The sequence below is a fragment of the Bos mutus genome, chromosome 1 (genome assembly GCF_027580195.1).
Source record: "Bos mutus isolate GX-2022 chromosome 1, NWIPB_WYAK_1.1, whole genome shotgun sequence".
NCBI classification, from domain to species: Eukaryota; Metazoa; Chordata; class Mammalia; order Artiodactyla; family Bovidae; genus Bos; species Bos mutus.
In genome coordinates, this window is record NC_091617.1 from 32,912,484 (window position 1) to 32,931,396 (window position 18,913).

Consider the following 18,913-nt stretch of genomic DNA (forward strand, 5'->3'; position numbering starts at 1 on the left):
TCGGCAATTTGATCTCTGGTTCCTCTCCCTTTTCTAAATCCAGCTTGAACATCTGGAAGTTCATGGCTCACATCCTGTTGAATCCTGGCTTGGAGAATTTTGAGTATTACTTTGCTGGCATGTGAAATGAGTGCAACTGTGCAGTAGTTTGAGCATTCTTTGGCATTGCCTTTCTTTGGGATTGGAATGAAAACTGATCTTTTCCAGTCCTGTGGCCACTGCTGAGTTTTTCAAATTTTCTGACATATTGAGTGCAGCACTTTAATAGCATTATCTTTTAGGTCTTGAAATAGCTCAGCTGAAATCCCATCACCTCCACTAGCTTTGTTTTTAGTGATGCTCCCTTAAGCCCACTTAACATCAGATTCCTAGATATCTGGCTCTAGGTGAGTGATCACACCATCGTGGTTATCTGGGTCATTAACATCTTTTTGTATAGTTCTTCTGTGTATTCTTGCCACCTTTTCTTAATATCTTCTGCTTCTGTTAGATCCATTCTGTTTCTGTCCTTTATTGTGCCCATCTTTGCATGAAAAACTTCCTTGGTATGTCTAATTTTCTTGAAGAGATCTCTAGTCTTTCTTATTGTTTTCCTCTATTTCTTTGCATTGATCATTGAGGAAGGCTTTCTTATCTCTCTTTGCTATTCTTTGGGACTCTGCATTCAGATGGATATAGCTTTCTTTTTCTCATTTGCTGTTAGCTTCTCTTCTTAGCTATTTGTAAGGCCTCCTCAGACAACCATTTTGCCTTTTGCATTTCTTTTTCTTGGGGATGCTCTTGATCATCACCTCCTGTATAATGTCTTGAACCTCTTTCTATAGTTCTTCAGGCACTCTGTCTATCAAATCTAATCCCTTGAATCTATTTCTCACTTCCACTGTATAACTGTAAGAGATTTAATTTAGGTCATACCTGATTGGTCTAGTGGTTTTCCCTACTTTCTTCAATTTAAGTCTGATTTTGCAATAAAGCATTCATGATCTGAGCCACAGTCAGCTCCTGGTCTTATTTTTTCTGACTGTATAGAGCTTCTCCATCTTCAGCTGCAAAGAATATAATCAATCAGAATTCAGTATTGACCATCTGGTGATGTCCATGTGTAAAGTCATCTCTTGTGCTGTTAGAAGAGGGTGTTTGCTATGACCAGTGTGTTCTCTTGGCAAAATTATGTTAGCCTTTGCACTGCTTCATTTTGTACTCCTAGGCCAAACTTGCCTGTTACTCCAGGCATCTCTTGACTTCCTACTTTTGCTTTCCAGTCCCCTATGATGTAAAGGAGATATTTTTGGGGTGTTAGTTCTAGAAGGTCTTGTAAGTCTTCATAGAACTGTTAAACTTCAGCTTCTTCAGCATTAGTGGTTGAGGCATAGATTTGGATTTCTCTTATATTGCATGGTTTGCCTTGGAAATGAACAGAGCTCATTCTGTCGTTTATGAGATTGCACCCAAATACTGCATTTGGACTCTTCTCTTGACTTTGAGGGCTACTCCATTTCTTCTAAGGGATTCTTACCCACAATAGTAGGTATAATGGTCATCTGAATTAAATTTACTCTTTCCAGTCCATTTTAGTTCACTGATTCCTCAAATGTCTTTTCATTTACACCATATATTTTCTGGTTCCAAAAAGTTATGTTTATTTTTCCAAAGGCTCTCCTATTTTATCCTATTATTGTGTGTTTTCCTTTATTATTATTCCAAAATTATGTAAAACTTTGTTTTCTATCTTCAGAACTCTGTATACTGTCTTTTCATTGAATTTTTCTTTTTCTGATATTTCACACTGGTATATTTAAAGAAATTAATAATTTTAATCAGATATATTATTTGATAACATAGATATCTCCTATCAGAAATATTTACTTCTTAAAAGCCTTAACAAAGTATTTTTATTTTTTATGAATATCTGGATTCTTCCACATGATACTCAAAGACAGGGTTGAGTGTCAGGCTAACTAATGTACCATTCTAAATGTATTGTGTTTTTAACCTGCACATTTCTATTCCAAACTTTTCTGTTTCTTTGCTTTTTTTTGCCCTCCTCTTTATGATCAGAATTTTCTCTACCACATTTCTTTTTGTCTCTCATATTAGTGGCACCATCAGTCTTCTGGTCTAATACTAAAATAATACTTTTTCATGTTTAGCTTTATATCCTATTAACTTTGTCTTGGACTAAGCTTCTTAGCATATTTGATCCTATTCCTTAATATCAACTTACATCTTGGCTTTTGATTTTATTACTTCCAACTCAGTCATTACATCAAGCACTTTTAATTTTGCCCTTTCTTAATTTGTTATCTTAGCCAATAACAATATCAGCTATTAACTCTATACTCTTTCCTGGAATTCACCATATTTAAATTAATCTCTTCAACAATATGGCCCCTGGAAGGCAAGTATCCTAACTAGGATTCTGACTGCTCTTGAGTTGGCATCTTCCATTTTAAACACTTAAAAATCCTACTGTAATTTAAGACATGAATCAAGAGCTATATCTTTCATAAAGCCTGTTGCAGTACAGTGCTATTAATACAGATATGATGAATCTTTATTATGTTTTATAACTCATTTATGCCACTTACTATGCCCTGCCAAATATTATGCTTGATTATACATATCTTATATAAACTACTAAAATATAAATCATAGAGAACAGATATTATTTTATTTTCTGTATATCCCTCATAATTCCTGGTTTAAAACTTGCACTGATTTGTTTATGGATCCTTATTAGATAATAATTGTGCAAATTTATGAAGTAACTAGTCAAGAATATGTAGGCATATTTTAATTAACAACAATAAAAATATTCATTGATTTCTTATGTGTGTTAAGATATAAGTGTAAGAGTAGGACATTTTCTGGTAATTAAACCCTTCAAGACTCATTGAAGATTACTATAAGCATGTCTGAAGTTTTGTTTTGCCTTAAGCAAAACCATATCTAGGAAGACAGACACATAAGTTTTTCATCGATTATGTTTTTAAAATGAACCTCAATTGTGACAAGTAAAACATTCAAAGTTAAGTTGGCTAATAGTAAAAGTTATTTGATGTTTTAAGAATTGCTCCCTTGAAAAGTATAAAATCAATATATGAAAAAAAAAAAGAAAACAAATTTCATTATGATTAAGTTGCACAACAATGAAATCTGAGGAAAAATCACAGCTTGATGTATTCTCCAAAGGCCTAGATCTATATTTTTACAATAATTAAGAATATGCCTTTGAATAAATACAAAAAGTTACTTACAAACTATGTTCAGAAACACCTTGTTTGATCCTCAGTAACAAAATAACTCTTTATGTATCTTTAAATTTGAAATGATCAGCATAATGAATAACTGCATAAGTAACCCTTTTCGATTTCTTAGTTTATATACCATGTCCTTTGCCTCCAACTGAGACTCACTATAAAATTATAGTTTGAAGCAGTTTCACAGCTTCAAGAAAGGCTACTCCTTGAACTTCCTTTGTGTTTATATTTTAAATTTTAAAAAAGGACGAAGCAACCCCAGCTTCTAACTGTTTTCATATTTTCTTTTTGTCTTTCTCTTCACTTGGTTGACATAGTTTGACTGAGGTTTATGAATGTAATCACCATGTACCCAACAGAGATTATCTGGGCTAGATTTTTCTCAGAATACTCCCTATAGGAATCCAATAAAATGAAAATTCTAAACTTGAACCCAATTCCGAACCCACTTGTTGATTAATTTGCATTTAATTTGTCTCCTTCCAGTTCTTTAAAAATTTGATAGCATGAATACTGTGGTTTTAAAAACAGACTCTGTGGTATAATTTCTTGATTAAAAAGTTTATTTAAAGCAGAAAAAAAGAATCAAGATGTTTATATAACTCTCACTACCTTCTTTTGCATTAGGGTAAAAATATGATAAGAATTAGAGGGTAATTAGGCTTTAAAAAAACCCATATTATTGACGCTTCAATCACATTTACTGCCACCTGTGGAATTTCTAAACTGAAATAAAAGCATCAGTCATCTTCATGTGCCATAAAAGTGCATAAGGTCCCAAGTTATTAACTATGCATTCATGTTTTGTCTTATATTAAAGGAAGTGCAAGATATATGTAATATTAGTATGTAATTTCTTTCCTTTTCTTTGAACCAGAACAAGAAATTTACTTGAATGCTATTATAGTGACTTTTGTTTGTTTGTTTTTGCTTTCATCTAGAAAAAGTAAGTTAATTTTTATAAGATTAATTTTAAATTTAGAACCCAACATGCATTGTGCTTTTGGAGGAAAAGTCACTGTAGAATTCAAGGGGGATATAGCCATTTGGGAAAAAGAAGATATCAGAGCATATATCAATTCCAAAATAGGAAGATATATTACTACTGTCCACTTTTTAAATTTTTGTTTGTTTTTTTATTTTACTGGGTCTTCATTGCTGTGTGGGCTTTCTCTAGTTGTGGTGATTGCAGAGAATCACCTTTTAGTTGCAATGTGTGGGGCTCCTCCTGTTGCAGAACATGGGGTTTAGGGTGCACAGACTTCAGAAGACGTGGCACATGGGCTCAGTAGTTGTGGCTCCTGGGCTCTAGAGAACGAGCATGATAGTCATGGTGCAGGGTGCTTAGCTGCTCTGCTCCATGGCATATGGAATCTTCCTGGATCAGAAATTGAACCCATGTCTCTTGCACTGGCCCGTGGACTCTTTACCACTGAGTTACCAAGGAAGACTCCACCCTCCATCCAAATTTGTAAGGATATTAAAATTCTTTCCTTAGAAGATCTGTATTGTGGGATGGATAGTTCTATAACTGAACTGCTTATTCTTTATTCTTTTTGAGCATTAAAAGGAAAAATGGGAGCTTTGAAGGCAAAACTCATCAATAGACTCAGCAATAGGTATTCTCATCAATACCTATGGAGTGAATGAGTCCATGTACTGTTGGGAGAGTTAGAGGGATTGTTACTGTGGCATAACTTTACAGAATAAATATCTGAATGACTACCTCAAGAGTTTGGGTGGATATTAGTAATCATGTTTATATCAAGGTCAAATATTAAATAAACCAGTAGTCTGAGAAAGTTGTGGCAATTCCTTCCAACACTAATCTATAAATAAGGAATTGTTAAAGATATGAGATTCTCCTATTCAGTTCATTTCTTTTCAGTTACTCAGTCGTGTCCGACTCTTTGCGACCCCATGAATTGCAGCACACCAGACCTCCCTGTCCATCACCAACTCCTAGAGTTCAGCCAAACTCATGTGCATAGAGTCGGTGATGCCATCCAGTGATCTCATCCTTTGTCGTCCCCTTCTCCTCCTGCCCCCAATCCCTCCCAGCATCAGAATCTTTTCCAATGAGTCAACTCTTCTTATGAGGTGGCCAAAGTATTGGAGTTTCAGCCTCAGCCTGTCTTTCCAATAAACACCCAGGACTGATCTTTAGGAGGGACTGGTTAGATCTCCTCACAGTGCAAGGGACCCTCAAGAGTCTTCTCCAACACCACAGTTCAAAAGCATCAATTCTTCAGTGCTCAGCTTTCTTCACAGTCCAACTCTCACATCCATACATAACAACTGGGAAAACCATGGCCTTGACTAAACAGACCTTTGTTGGCAAAGTAATCTCTCTACTTTTCAATATGCTATCTAGGTTGGTCATAACTTTCCTTCCAAGGAGTAAGCATCTTTTAATTTCATGGCTGCAGTCACCATCTGCAGTGATTTTGGAGCCCAGAAAAATAAAGTCTGATAATGTTTCCACTGTTTCCCCATCTATTTGCCATGAAGTGATGGGACCAGATGCCATGATCTTCGTTTTCTGAATGTTGAGCTTTAAGCCAACTTTTTCACTCTCCTCTTTCACTTTCATCAAGAGGCTTTTTAGTTCCTCTTCACTTTCTGCCATAAGGGTGGTGTCATCTGCATATCTCAGGTTATTGATATTTCTCCCGACAATCTTAGATATCTACAAAACAAAATAGTGAATTAATAAAAGATTTTTAAAAGTCTATTGAGGTAAAAGCAAGTTAATAAGACTTTAGAGTACAATATAGTAAATATACAATCATATTTGGTTCCTTTTTTTTAAAACTAATTTTCTTGCTATTTTCTTCTTGCCCTAGGAAGAAACTGCTACACAGCTATATTTAGGGGTAGAAGAAAAACAAACATCTTTTGAGACCTATAGATTTGGGTAGACAGAACACAGATCTAACTTTATCTCATATGAAAATTTTCAACTTTTAATTGAAAGTTAATTGCTTTGAAAGGGGCAACGCTCCGGATTGAGGATGTTAATATTCTTACTGTGGAGTTATACGTGTGGAGTTACACAGTGTTATCTGATGCCTGATGCTGTGTCACCGTCCTGTGACTCCTGGTGTCTGCCTCCTACTCTTTCTCAGCTTTATCCCAGAGTAACTGTAGACTGGAACCACTTTTTAAATGATCTCCTTTGGTCGCCTGAACAGCAGGGAAGATTTTTATTCCTTTGCAGCAAGAAACTCAATCATTTCTAGGTTCCAATTAGAGAAAGCCTAGGGGTTCTTTTTATTAAGATGAAACACAAATTGTATCAAGACTTGCTAAACCACTTAATATTTTTATAGTGATATTAAGTAGCTTGAGCATTTTAAGTACTAATTCGAATATGTGTAGGCTATTTTTAATTGATGCATAAACTCTAACCTCCATTTTGTTAAAATTTCATTTTATGGTGTTAACTTTTTTTTTTTGCCACCTTGAAGATTTATGATACAGTGTATGATAGAGAATCCTGCAATGTTCCGTGTCAGCAGTGACTTATACTGCTAGAATCTCCTGGAACTATTTGTCCAGGTGTTGTTCATTATTTCCTAAATGGGAGAATTATCTTTTTTAGAAGAAAACTTTTAAATAGTAACAATGAATAATTTTTCTAGATCTTTATTTTAAAGACAAATTTAAAATATATATCTAAATTTAATTACATATTTACAGGCCAATATATTTAAGATGTGATTTCAAGCTTACAAACACTAACAGAGAAAAAATTATGACAGTTTGGATTTGGGGAGTATAATTTATTTATGGAAATGCATAGGTATGTGTGTACAATTATCAGTGTGGTTAAAAATTCCAACTTATACATTAAGAAAGCATTGCCTCTTAATATAAAATACTTCTGTTGAGCAGTATTTTAAAGATTAATTTTCTAAAATTCAAATTATCCTTAATGTAGCCATTATTTTAATGTTGGTCTTATGTGGCTTTGTAGAAAGGACACAGTTTCTAATTATTTGTTATATGCAGTAAGTCACAATTTTATTGTGCCAGCTTTTTTCTTCAAAGAATGTTAAGGATGAGAATGGTTCAAGATTTTCCCGTCCATCAGTTTTAAAATAAGAATTAGCAAATTAAAATAGCAACAATAAAATGTGGGATATATGAAGAAAGTTGAGAAGTATTCAGGTTTGACTGTTATTAAAGATGCTATCATAATAAGTTGTCTATATAACTGGATGATGACATAAATTAGTGTATTATTCTAACGTTTTTGGAGAACAAGTTTTTACTAAAAGACTAAGTGATTTTTCATCACATTGCTGATTTGCTTATTTTAATACAATTTACAATATTTATTATTAATTGTTTTGCAACTTTTGTCTTTTTTGTGAAAGTTTACAAAATAAAAAAATATTCTTCATCTTAGAAAAGCTGCCAGGGTCATAGGCACCACTATCAAGACCTCAGTTCAGTTCAGTTCAGTCGCTCAGTCGTGTCCAACTCTTTGCAACCCCATGAATCGCAGGACGCCAGGCCTCCCTGTCCATCATCAACTCCTGGAGTTCACTCAAACTCATGTCCATCGAGTTGGTGATGCCATCCAGCCATCTCATCCTCTGTCGTCCCCTTCTCCTCCTGCCCCCAATCTCTCCCAGCATCAGAGTCTTTCCCAATGAGTCAACTCTTCGCATCAGATGGCCAAAGTATTGGAGTTTCAGCTTTAGCATCATTCCTTCCAAAGAAATCCCAGGGCTGATCTCCTTTAGAACGCACTGGTTGGGTCTCCTTGCAGTCCAAGGGACTCTCAAGAGTCTTCTCCAACACCACAGTTCAAAAGCATCAATTCTTCGGCGCTCAGCCTTCTTCACAGTCCAACTCTCACATCCATACATGACCGCCTTGACTAGACGGACCTTTGTTGGCAAAGTAATGTCTCTGCTTTTCAATATGCTATGTAGGTTGGTCATAACTTTTCTTCCAAGGAGTAAGCATCTTTTAATTTCATGGCTGCAGTCACCATCTGCAGTGATTTTGGAGCCCCAAAAAATAAAGTCTGACACTGTTTCCACTGTTTCCCCATCTATTTGCCATGAAGTGATGGGACCAGATGCCATGATCTTCGTTTTCTGAATGTTGAGTTCTATTAATAAATATATTCACAACAACAAAACTGAAGTTCAGTTTTTCACCAAAATAAACAAATAATTAAAGCTTTTTCAAAAATAATTTCCAATGGTAGGATAAAATTATGTTTAAAGTTGAAAATTTTGACATGGAAGAACTAGGAAAATATTCATCATGTTAGAATACACGGGGTAGTGGACAAAGCATTGACTGTGCAGTCAAACCAGGCTTTGAATGCATCTCTGATGTTCTATATTAGTATCTGCATTACATTTTTAAAAAACCTTGTTCTTATGAGGATTATAGAAACTAGGTAAAGTAACTAGGATCACTACCATTATCAAGCACAGTGATGGATACTAATAATTATTTCTATTGTTAGTAATTATGTAACAATGAAATCTTTGAAGACTAATTCGTGATTCATTTATCTTTTCTTCCCTAAAAGCAGATTTTGAGAATTCTTTGCAAGTATTTGATTAAAGGATAACTGTCCGTTTCTATGAGCTCAGGTTTTTTAGATTCCACACATAAATGAAGTCATATAGTAGCTGTCTTTCTCTGTCTGACTTTTTCACTTAGCATAATGCCCTCAAGTTTCATCCATATTGTTACAAGGGTCAGAATTTCTTTCTTTATGAATGACTGAATAATATTCCATTACATTTGTAATTTATTTTCTTTCTTTTTGTAACTACTCACGTATCTTTTATTTTGCACTTAAGGCCCTCCCTGTCCCCTGTGCTTTCTTTATTCATTCATTTGTCAGTGGATAGTTAGGTTGGGTTTATGACTTGGTTATTGTGAACACTGCTAAAATGAATATGAGTGCAGATATCTCTTTAAAATAGTGATTTCTTTTCCTTTGGATATATACCAACAAGTAGAATCACTGGATCATCTGGTAGTTCTATCTTTAGTTTTTTGATGAATCTCCTGTGTTGTTGCTTAGTCACTTAGTATTGTCCATCTTCTTTTGCAATCCCATGAACTATAGCCCACCAGGCTCCTCTGCACCTGGGATTTCCCAGGCAAGAATACTGGAGTGGTTTGCCACTTCCTTCTCCAGGAGATCTTTCTGACCAGGGACTGAACCCACATCTCCTGCATTGGCAGGCAGATTCTTTACCACTGAACCACCAGGGAAGCCCCTGAGGAATGACCTTACTATGTTTTATAGTGGCTGTACCAATTTATATTCCCACTAATGATGTAGGAGGGTTTCCTTTTCCCATATCCTCCTCAACAATTATTATTTCTTGTCTTTATGAAGATAGCCATGTAAGTGTTATCTCATTCAGGCTTTTATTTGCATTTCCCTGGTTATTAATGATGATGAACATTTCTTCATGTACCTGTTGTCCATTTGTATGTTTTCTTTGGAAAAATATCTCCCAGTTCTCTATTTTTAATCAGGTCATTTTTTGTTATTGACTTGTGTAAGTTATTTCTTTATTTTGGATATTTACTCTTTATCTTATTTACCTACACATAATAGTTGCAAATAACTTCCCTCTTTCCATAGGTTGCTTTTCATTTTTTAAGTGGTTTATTTTGCTATGCTGAAGCTTTTTAATTTAGAGTGTTCCCATATGTTTATTTATTTATTTATTTTTATTTTGTTGCCCTTGCTTTTGGTGTTAAATCCAAAAAAAAATCATCACCAAGATCAATGTCAAGGATCTTCTTTCCTGTTTTAGGTTTCCAGTTTTACATTCAAGTGTTTAACACATTTTGAGTTGACTTTTATAATGTAAAACAGAGGCCCAGTTTTATTCTTTTGTATGTGGCTATTCAGTTTTTCCAGCCGCATTTACTGAAGAGACTGCCTTTTTTGCATAGAATATTCCTGCTTCTTTTGTAAAAAATTAAATGACTATATATGCGTGACTTTATTTTTGAGTTTTCTATTCCATTGATCTATGGGTCTGTATTTTTACCAATATCATACTGTTTTAATTACTACATCTTTGAAATATCATTTGAAATCAGGAAGTGTGAAACCTCCAGCTTTTTTCCCCTTTCTCAAGATTACTTGCCTGCTGCTATGGCTTATTCGCTTCAGTCGTGTCCGACTCTGTGTGACCCGATAGACGGCAGCCCACCAGGCTCCCCCGTCCCTGGGATTCTCCAGGCAAGATCACTGGAGTGGGTTGACATTTCCTTCTCCAGTGCATGAAAGTGAAAAGTGAAAGTGAAGCTGCTTGGTCGTGTCCGACCCTCAGCGACCCCATGGACTGCAGCCTTCCAGGCTCCTCCATCCATGGGATTTGCCAGGCAAGAGTACTGGAGTGGGATGCCACTGCCTTCTCTGGATTACTTGCCTATTTGGGGCTTTTTGTTGTTCCATACATATTTTAGGATTGTTTGTCATTTTTATATGAAAAGTTGCCATTAGAATTTTGATAAAGATTACATTAAATTTGCAGATTGCTTAGGGTACAATGGACTTTTAATACTAATTCTTTCAATCTATGAGCACAGATTATTTTTCTATTTATTTGTCCTCTTCAGTTTCTTTCATTAATATCTTATAGTTTTCAGTGTATAGATCTTTCACTTTCTTGGTCAGGTTTTCTTTGTAAGTATTTTATTCTTTTTGATGCAATTGTAAAATAGGTTGTTTTCTTAATTTCTGTTTCCAATGTTTCATTGATAGCGTTTATAAATGTAATTGATTTTTGTATATTCATATTGTATCTTGTAACTTTAAATTCATTTATTAGTTTTAGCAGTTCTTTCAGTGGAATTTTTAGAGTTTCCTATGTTTAGTTGCTAAGTCATGTCTAAGTCTTTGTGACCCCATGTGGCCCACCAGACTCCTCTGTGCATGGGATTCTCCAGGCAAGAATACTGAAGTGGGTTATATTTCCTTCTCTAATATATGTTCTCATGTCATCTGCAAGTGAAGACAGTTTTACTTCTTCATTTCCAACTTGGTTGTCTTTTATTTATTTTCCTGCTTAAGTGCTATGGCTAGGAATCCCAGTACAATGTTGAATAAAAGTGGCTGGAGGCAGGGGTAGGGGTCGGGGAAATGGGTGAAGATGGTTTAAAGGTACAAAATTTCAGTTATAAGTTCTGAGTATATAATGTATAGTATGCTGACTGTAATTAATAATATTTGATCATAAAAGGTATTAAGAGAGTAAATCTTAAAAGTTTTCATCAAAATAAAAAAATTATAACTATGTGAGGTGATGGGTATTAAGTAAATTTATTGTGGCAATCACATTTCAACATTTATATATATATATATCAAATCATTATTCTGTGTACCTTAAACTAGTTTAATGTTATGTGTCAATTATATCTCAATAAAACTAAGGCAAATAAAAAGAGTACTTTCAGGAATAAAAGCTTCTAGGGACATGAGAAAATAAGAAAGGTAAGAGGGAGAAGTTTCAGGTGGTTTCAGGCAAAGTTGTGCCATTATGGTGGCCCCAAATGCAAAGGTATAATTCCAGGTACTTCTGTGGAAGTCTGCTCCAATAGCCCAAAGGCAGTCTTCCAGAAGCCAGTAGGTACGAACGATTTAGCCACAGAATCTGGTCCCAGGACCTGTAGTCTATTGGTGACTACTCTAATGACTCCACTAATTAGTTCCTTAATATATCTCTCTTTTGTTAAGGAGAAAAGAATTAAATTATAATTGTTATATCTCCAAATCTTCTGAGTGAGTATATTATGGTTCTTTTGGTGTCTTATAGAAGTTAGCAGGGCTTCCCTGGTGGCTCAGATGGTAAAGAATCTGCCTGCAATGTGGGACACCTGGGTTCTATCCCTGGGTTGGGAAGATCCCCTGGAGAAGAGCATGGCAACCCACTCCAGTGTTCTTGCCTGGAAAATCCCATGCACAGAGGAGCCTGGTGTGCCACAGTCCATGGGGTCACAAAGAGTCAACACGACTGAATGACTAAGTACAGCATAGCACAGAAATTAGCAAGCACATTGCTATCCACAAAATGGGTGTTAAATAGAAACTGTTTGATTTATTTGAGTCACATGTAACATTTCGTGTATATATATATTTTTTTTTTCTTTTTTTTTTTGTCTATATGTATGTTTAAATCCAATAGGCCAGAACCTGTTTTGTGGACAAAGGATGGTGGAGAATTACCAGATCCTGACCGAATGGTTGTGAGTGGTAGGGAGCTAAACATTCTTTTCCTCAACAAAACGGATAATGGTACATACCGATGTGAAGCTACAAATACTATTGGCCAAAGCAGTGCAGAGTACGTTCTCATTGTACATGGTGAGTACCTTTTTGACATTATTATGCATGTAAGAATGAATGACCTGAAAAACTGCTAAAATATATCAAAATCTTTATAATACTAAACACATTTAAACAGGTTTTCATTTTCTTTCAGAAGAACTTCTCATAAGTATAAATATCTCCAAGGTTCACAATTAATATGTTTTGAATCAAAATAATAACATAAAATTAAAGCATATATTAGGAAATAAAAACTGTTTTGTAAATGATTTTTTAATTGCAAATATACTGTGTATTGTTTGATGGTGACTAGTAAATCATATTAATGGTTTTCTTTATGCTTTACAAATAAATGCTTTTAATAATAAATCAGAATCATGAAAACTTTCCTTAAGTTAATTTTGGAAATTATCATAAAAGCATGTTTTATAATCACTATTAGTAGTTTTACAAAGAATGATAGTAGGTCATCAGATGCAGCAGAGACAGAGGTATACAGTACTAATGACACCTGCACTAATTTCTCATGCATAATAATTTAAAACGCCCACAAACATTTTTTTCCTCCTCTCATTAGTCTCATATTTTGAGTAAATATAGGCAAAATTGCAAAAAGACATGCCAATTCCCAAGATTAGAGAGAATTTCTATTTTCTGTAAACTCCAAAAGTCAGGACAGATTGTTCATGAAGTAGCTTTAACATATTGTTAAATGAAGATGAACTTTTATGAAATTGGTAAATATCACAATAAATGAAGTTAGTCATGTTTCTTTATTTCAAGACTTCTCAGAGTTTATTTACAGGGTACAATGTGAACCTCAAAGAGAAAAAAAGCATTATAGAATGTAAGATTTTTCTTGTATATTTCACCAAGAAAACATTTTCTAAAACTAATATGTTCTACATAATGTTACAGTATTTGAATGAGTATTGTGTAAAATCTATACAAAGCTGTAATAAATCTAGTGGATCTTAGAAGTTACAGAGTACATTTATTTGAAATGTTACTCATGAATATACGTATGAAATAACTGTAAGAAACATGGATTAATTCTATAACTTTCCAAAAAGAGGAATTTGGGGGATAAGTTCTAATTCTTTGTAAAGTGATTTAATTTTAGGGGAAAAATAACCCCGTTTGTTTTTCCAAAGATACTTATGTTGTTATGATACAGGCCAAAATAATATATTGAATCAATTTACAAAACTGTCTTATTTTCGAATTGCTTTAGTGTCTACCATTTCTCAGTTCTTAGCAACAATTTGCTCTTGAAGGTAAACAACGGCTTGTGCTGAGTAGACTTTCCACATATAAACATGTTGAAAACAGGAGAGCTGAGAGAGTAATTTATGGTATCTCATGAATTGTGCAAATCTCAGTTTTGGGGAAAGTTCAGCCTGATCAAGTTAGACTGATAAATTGGAATTAAATGTGGTAACCCCCTGTAGACAAACCCTGCCAGGCTCACTGCCAGAGAGAATATAACAACCCTGAGTGTGTCAAGAAGATAAGTTAGATCCTTAGAGCAGGATCCAGGAGTCACTTACAGTTCCTGCTGACCGGGATGTTTAGATACCACAGTCATGGAAGTGAAGTCTGATTCACCCTCAACTTCAAGTGCTGGTCTCACCTCACAATTTTGGGGAAACTGAGGGATGTTGCATAGCATGTCACATGTTGAAAGCGATGTGACATAAAAATATAGACAATTAGAAGGGAAGTGACAGAAGAAATAATATACTTTGTAGAAAAATATGTCATTCATTTTTTTTAAGTAATTCAAGTAGGGGAAAATTCATATGTTTTCTCAGTGTTTGCAAGGTAGCCAACAGTATGATTTCCTAAAGAGACAAGCTACCTTTAGGTAGTTGGCAGTTGACATATTTCTAATAAATATTTCTCTGAGCACTTTGTAAGAAGTCATTTTTGGCTTTGCTTTTTGAACTACAGTTCATGAAAAGCACCCCATAGATTAGTGCTATTCACGCTGCTAGATAAATGCTGTGAAGTTCAACACTGGTTTACCTAGGATTATTGACACAAGTAATGAGAGGCTCGATGAAACAGTGAAACCGCATTACACTGTGTTTTAAAAGGGCTCCAATTGGGTTCATTACAAAATAAAGTTTTTTTTTTTTTCTCTCCTTTGCACACAGGGTATAATGCCTCATTAGTCACTGGTTGTATAAATATAAAAAGCTACTCTCTTCTATTAATAGTTTGGCTGTTTCAAAACCCGACTCAATGATGAAATTTGAGTGGCATTTCGATCTATAATGAATGCTATATGCATTTCAGAATGGAGTGATAAATGATTATTTGTGAGAACTTTACCCTTTTATCTTTTACACCAAGTTTGATTTTGCATTAGCTGTGATAATTTAATTTAGCTCTAGCACAGAAGGGCCTTTCATGAGCTGAGACCATCTTTGACTCTACCACAGTTACCTAAGTTCTATTGATTCTTAACTTGATGAAGGTCGGAGCACTTTGCTGTGAAATCATCTGCTATCTAGATGCCATCCTAATAGATTTTATTCTTTGGGTGTCAGTGCAAGAGCATTATTTAAATGTTTTCACATCTAATTGTTAACAGCACTGACATTTTGTGTCAACAACACTGGAGGGTCCCCACCCCCCTCATTCCTTATAATGACCCCTTTGGAAATTAAAGCATTACAACTACAGACAGTAATTTGAAACTACCAGTCTGAATCTCATTCTCAGTGAAAGGCCTAACAAAATTCAGTATACAAGTACCTGTAAGATAAAACATTGCACTTTTGAAACATTTGTACTGTAGAGATCCCATTAGAAAAAAAAAATAGCATTTTTCATTAACAAGCTCAGCAGTGGAAACATTAATCTGTTAAATTGCTAGCCATTGTTATACTATTAATTCCTGTGACCACAATAGTTTTGTGTTTTCTGCTGCTATGTAAAAATATTGAAGTTAGTCTCATATTGTTATTGTTATCATGCTATTTATTTCTTTTGAATGGTTAATTACGTCATTAATGGTATGTTGTTCTATTGCTGTTCTTGTTATTTGAAGAACTCAGATCAACAGAAACATTTCTTCAGTAACCAAATAAACATTTAGCATTTATCCACTGAGTGCAAATTCACTATAGGAACAAAAGTGAATAGCACTCAAGGAGTTTAAACATGGAAAATAAGCATTCAGTAAGTATAGTACAAAAATCATAGAACTCTAGGAGAATGAATATACAATAGTGTAAATGTCAGGGTTTGTGACAACATGGCTCAAGTGTTTGGAATTAAAAAAAAAAGAGTAACATTAGTACTCCTGGATTATTCATAAACAAATGGCATACAACACAAATAGAAGTGTCTACCAGTGCCAGTTACATAGATATAATAAATCAGAGTTTTACTATTATAATATTGCTAGTGGAACCGGAAATCAAATTGCCAACATCCACTGGATCCCAAAAAGCAAGAGAATTACAGAAAAACATCTACTTCCACTTTGCGGATTACGCCAAAGCCTTTGAGTGTGTAGATCACAACAAACTGTGTGTGGAAAATTTTTCGAGATGGGAATACCAGACCACCTTACCTGCCTCCTGAGAAATCTGTATGCAGGTCAAGAAGCAACAGTTAGAACCGGACATGGAACAGCACACTGGTTCCAAATCGGGATAGGAATACGTCAAGGCTATATATTGTCACCCTGTTTATTTAACTTATATGCAGAGTACATCATGAGAAATACCAGACTGATTGAAGCCCAGACTGGAATCAAGATCTCCAGGAGAAATATCAATAACCTCATATACTCAGATGACATCGCCCTTATGGCAGAAAGTGAAAGGAACTGAAGAGCCTCTTGATGAAAGTGGAAGAGGAAAATGAAAGAGGAGTGTGGCTTAAAACTCAACATTCAGAAAACTAAAATCATGCTATCTGGTCCCACCACTTCATGGCAAATAGATGGGGAAACCATGGAAACAATGACCGACTTTATTTTTGGGGGGCTCCAAAATCCCTGCAGATGGTTACTGCAGCCATGAAATTAAAAGACACTTGCTCCTTGGAAGAAAAGCTATGATCAACCTAGATAGCTTATTAAAATCAGAGACATTACTTTGCTGATAAATGTCCATCTAGTCAAAGCTATAGATTTTCCCAGTAGTCATGTATGGATATGAGAGTTGGACTATAAAGAAAGTTGAGCGCTGAAGAATTGATGCTTTTGAACTGTGGTGTTGGAGAAGACTCTTGGGAGTCCCTTGGACTGCAAGGAGATCCAACCAGTCCATCCTAAAGGAAATCAGTCCTGAATATTCATTGGAAGGACTGATGCTGAAACTGAAACTCTAATCCTTTGGCCACCTGATGCGAAGAACTGACTTATTGGAAAAGACCCTGATGCTGGGAAAGATTGAAGGCAGGAGGAGAAGGGGATGACAGGGGATGAGATGATTGGACTGCATCACTGACTTGATGGACATGGGTTTGAGTTAGCTCCAGCAGTTGCTGATGGACAGGGGAGCCTGGCATGCTGCAGTCCATGGGGTTGCAAAGAGTTGGACACAACTGAGCAACTGAACTGACTGACTGAGTAGTCTTATGATACCAAGGGCAATCTCAATCCAATCCTCTGGTATAAAATTTACCCAAGAGTTGTGTTCAGTTTGCTGTCCATAATCTTCCCTGAGTGGTACCCAGAGCATAAATTAAATTAAATTAAAGAATGAGGAAATTCTATATTCTTATTAACTAAGCAATAGAGAAGATGATAAAAACATCAACACTACAGCAAATTAGTAATATAGAGAGAGCAGAGTGGAAGTTATAATTACTCTTGTTCCTCTGATGCAACATCAAATTCAGAGAGTATAGATAAAATATTCTCTCCCCAAAGAGAGACTACCCAGACCTGCATCTTTTTGTATAGGTACAGAGATCATAGAAGATACCTATTCACCACATAAAGAACAGCTGCCAAGAATTGCAATTGATTCGATACCAGTCTTATTTTGTGCTTGGAAGCAGTTTAAATTCGTATATTTATTTGTCATCCACTAATTTAAAAATATTCTTTTGGAAGTGTCAGAAATATGCAGTACCTGGAACAGTTTGAAAGAATATCTCTGAAGAGTGTAGAACACAAATTACCTTTCCAAGTCCTAAACTTCTTCCTCCTTAACTATTCCAATGCCTTTGACCTCCCTGCACATTCATGCTAGAGAAATGCATAACCAGCATCTTAGAATACAGATGGAAGATGGACAGAGATGTTGGAACTCTTTTACTATCATCTCTAGTCTCAAAACCCTTCCCAGAATTTGGGAAGAAATACAGTAATATAAGTAGAAAAAAAAAACAAAACACGACATGAGTAACTTATTTCTTCTTCGGCCAGTAGCTGCACTAACTATGGCAGGTCCACACTGTAGAGGGGAGTAACAGGGATTCCAGTCTGAGTTTCAGTGGAGAACCCACTCCACCTGGGACCCAACTCAATGCTGTCTCATACAGTCATGGCAGAGTTGAGATGCACTATTCCAGAAAGTTTTTCATGATATTCCCCATCTGTTTTTGAATTTACTTTTCACATTACCATAATCACTGTTATATGAAATTTAAAACTATTTTCCCACTGTTTTTGTTCCATCACTTCATTGTTTATCGACTTATGTAAATAAACTTTTATAACAGTTCATTACTTCTTCATTATCTTAACTCTTGCTATTCTTATTTTGAGTAAAATTGCCCACCTTGCACCTTTCCACATTTTTAGTTTTCTCTATATGTACGTATTTTGCTTTTTCTAGCAAATTTCATCTTTATGACAAATAAAACTCCATAACTAGTATTATTATAGTAGAAAGTGAAATAGTGTAAAAAGCTTGTTTATATAATCTCAACCAGTTTACTGACAGTTGCTGGCTTTGTATCCCTAAAATATCACTCGACAGGTACAGTTTGTTTTACATATTTGTTCATGTATCTATTGAAATAAATACTGGTGAAAAATGTGATACTGATTTTTTGTTTGTTTCCAGGATAATTTACCTCAGAATAACACATATATAGAATAAGATCTATCACATTTTATCATTAGCTAGTAAGAACAATTATAACAAAGTGTTTCAAGTTTTTAATTTTTATAGTAAGAGACAATATTACTGCTAGAAATGTCTATGTGTTTTGGTTTAGTGAAAAGCATCAAGCTATTAAATATGCCTTTACAACTTAGAAAAATCAATACAACTGCTATTTTCATTTCACTCTGCTTTTATTGTTAATAATAAATGTCAGAAATGCAGAGAGACAGAAAGTTGTA

The 18,913-nt window shown here is 34.9% G+C and overlaps 1 protein-coding gene across 2 annotated transcripts in view; it reads left to right on the forward strand.

The window, feature by feature from the left end:
- Positions 1-18,913, forward strand: part of CADM2 (cell adhesion molecule 2) — a 1,271,679-nt gene that overhangs the window by 1,147,201 nt on the left and 105,565 nt on the right. For both annotated transcript variants that reach the window (XM_070367837.1, XM_070367845.1), the window contains exon 7: positions 12,452-12,630. In XM_070367837.1, coding sequence (XP_070223938.1) covers positions 12,452-12,630 — 179 coding nt within the window. The remainder of the gene's footprint in view (positions 1-12,451; positions 12,631-18,913) is intronic.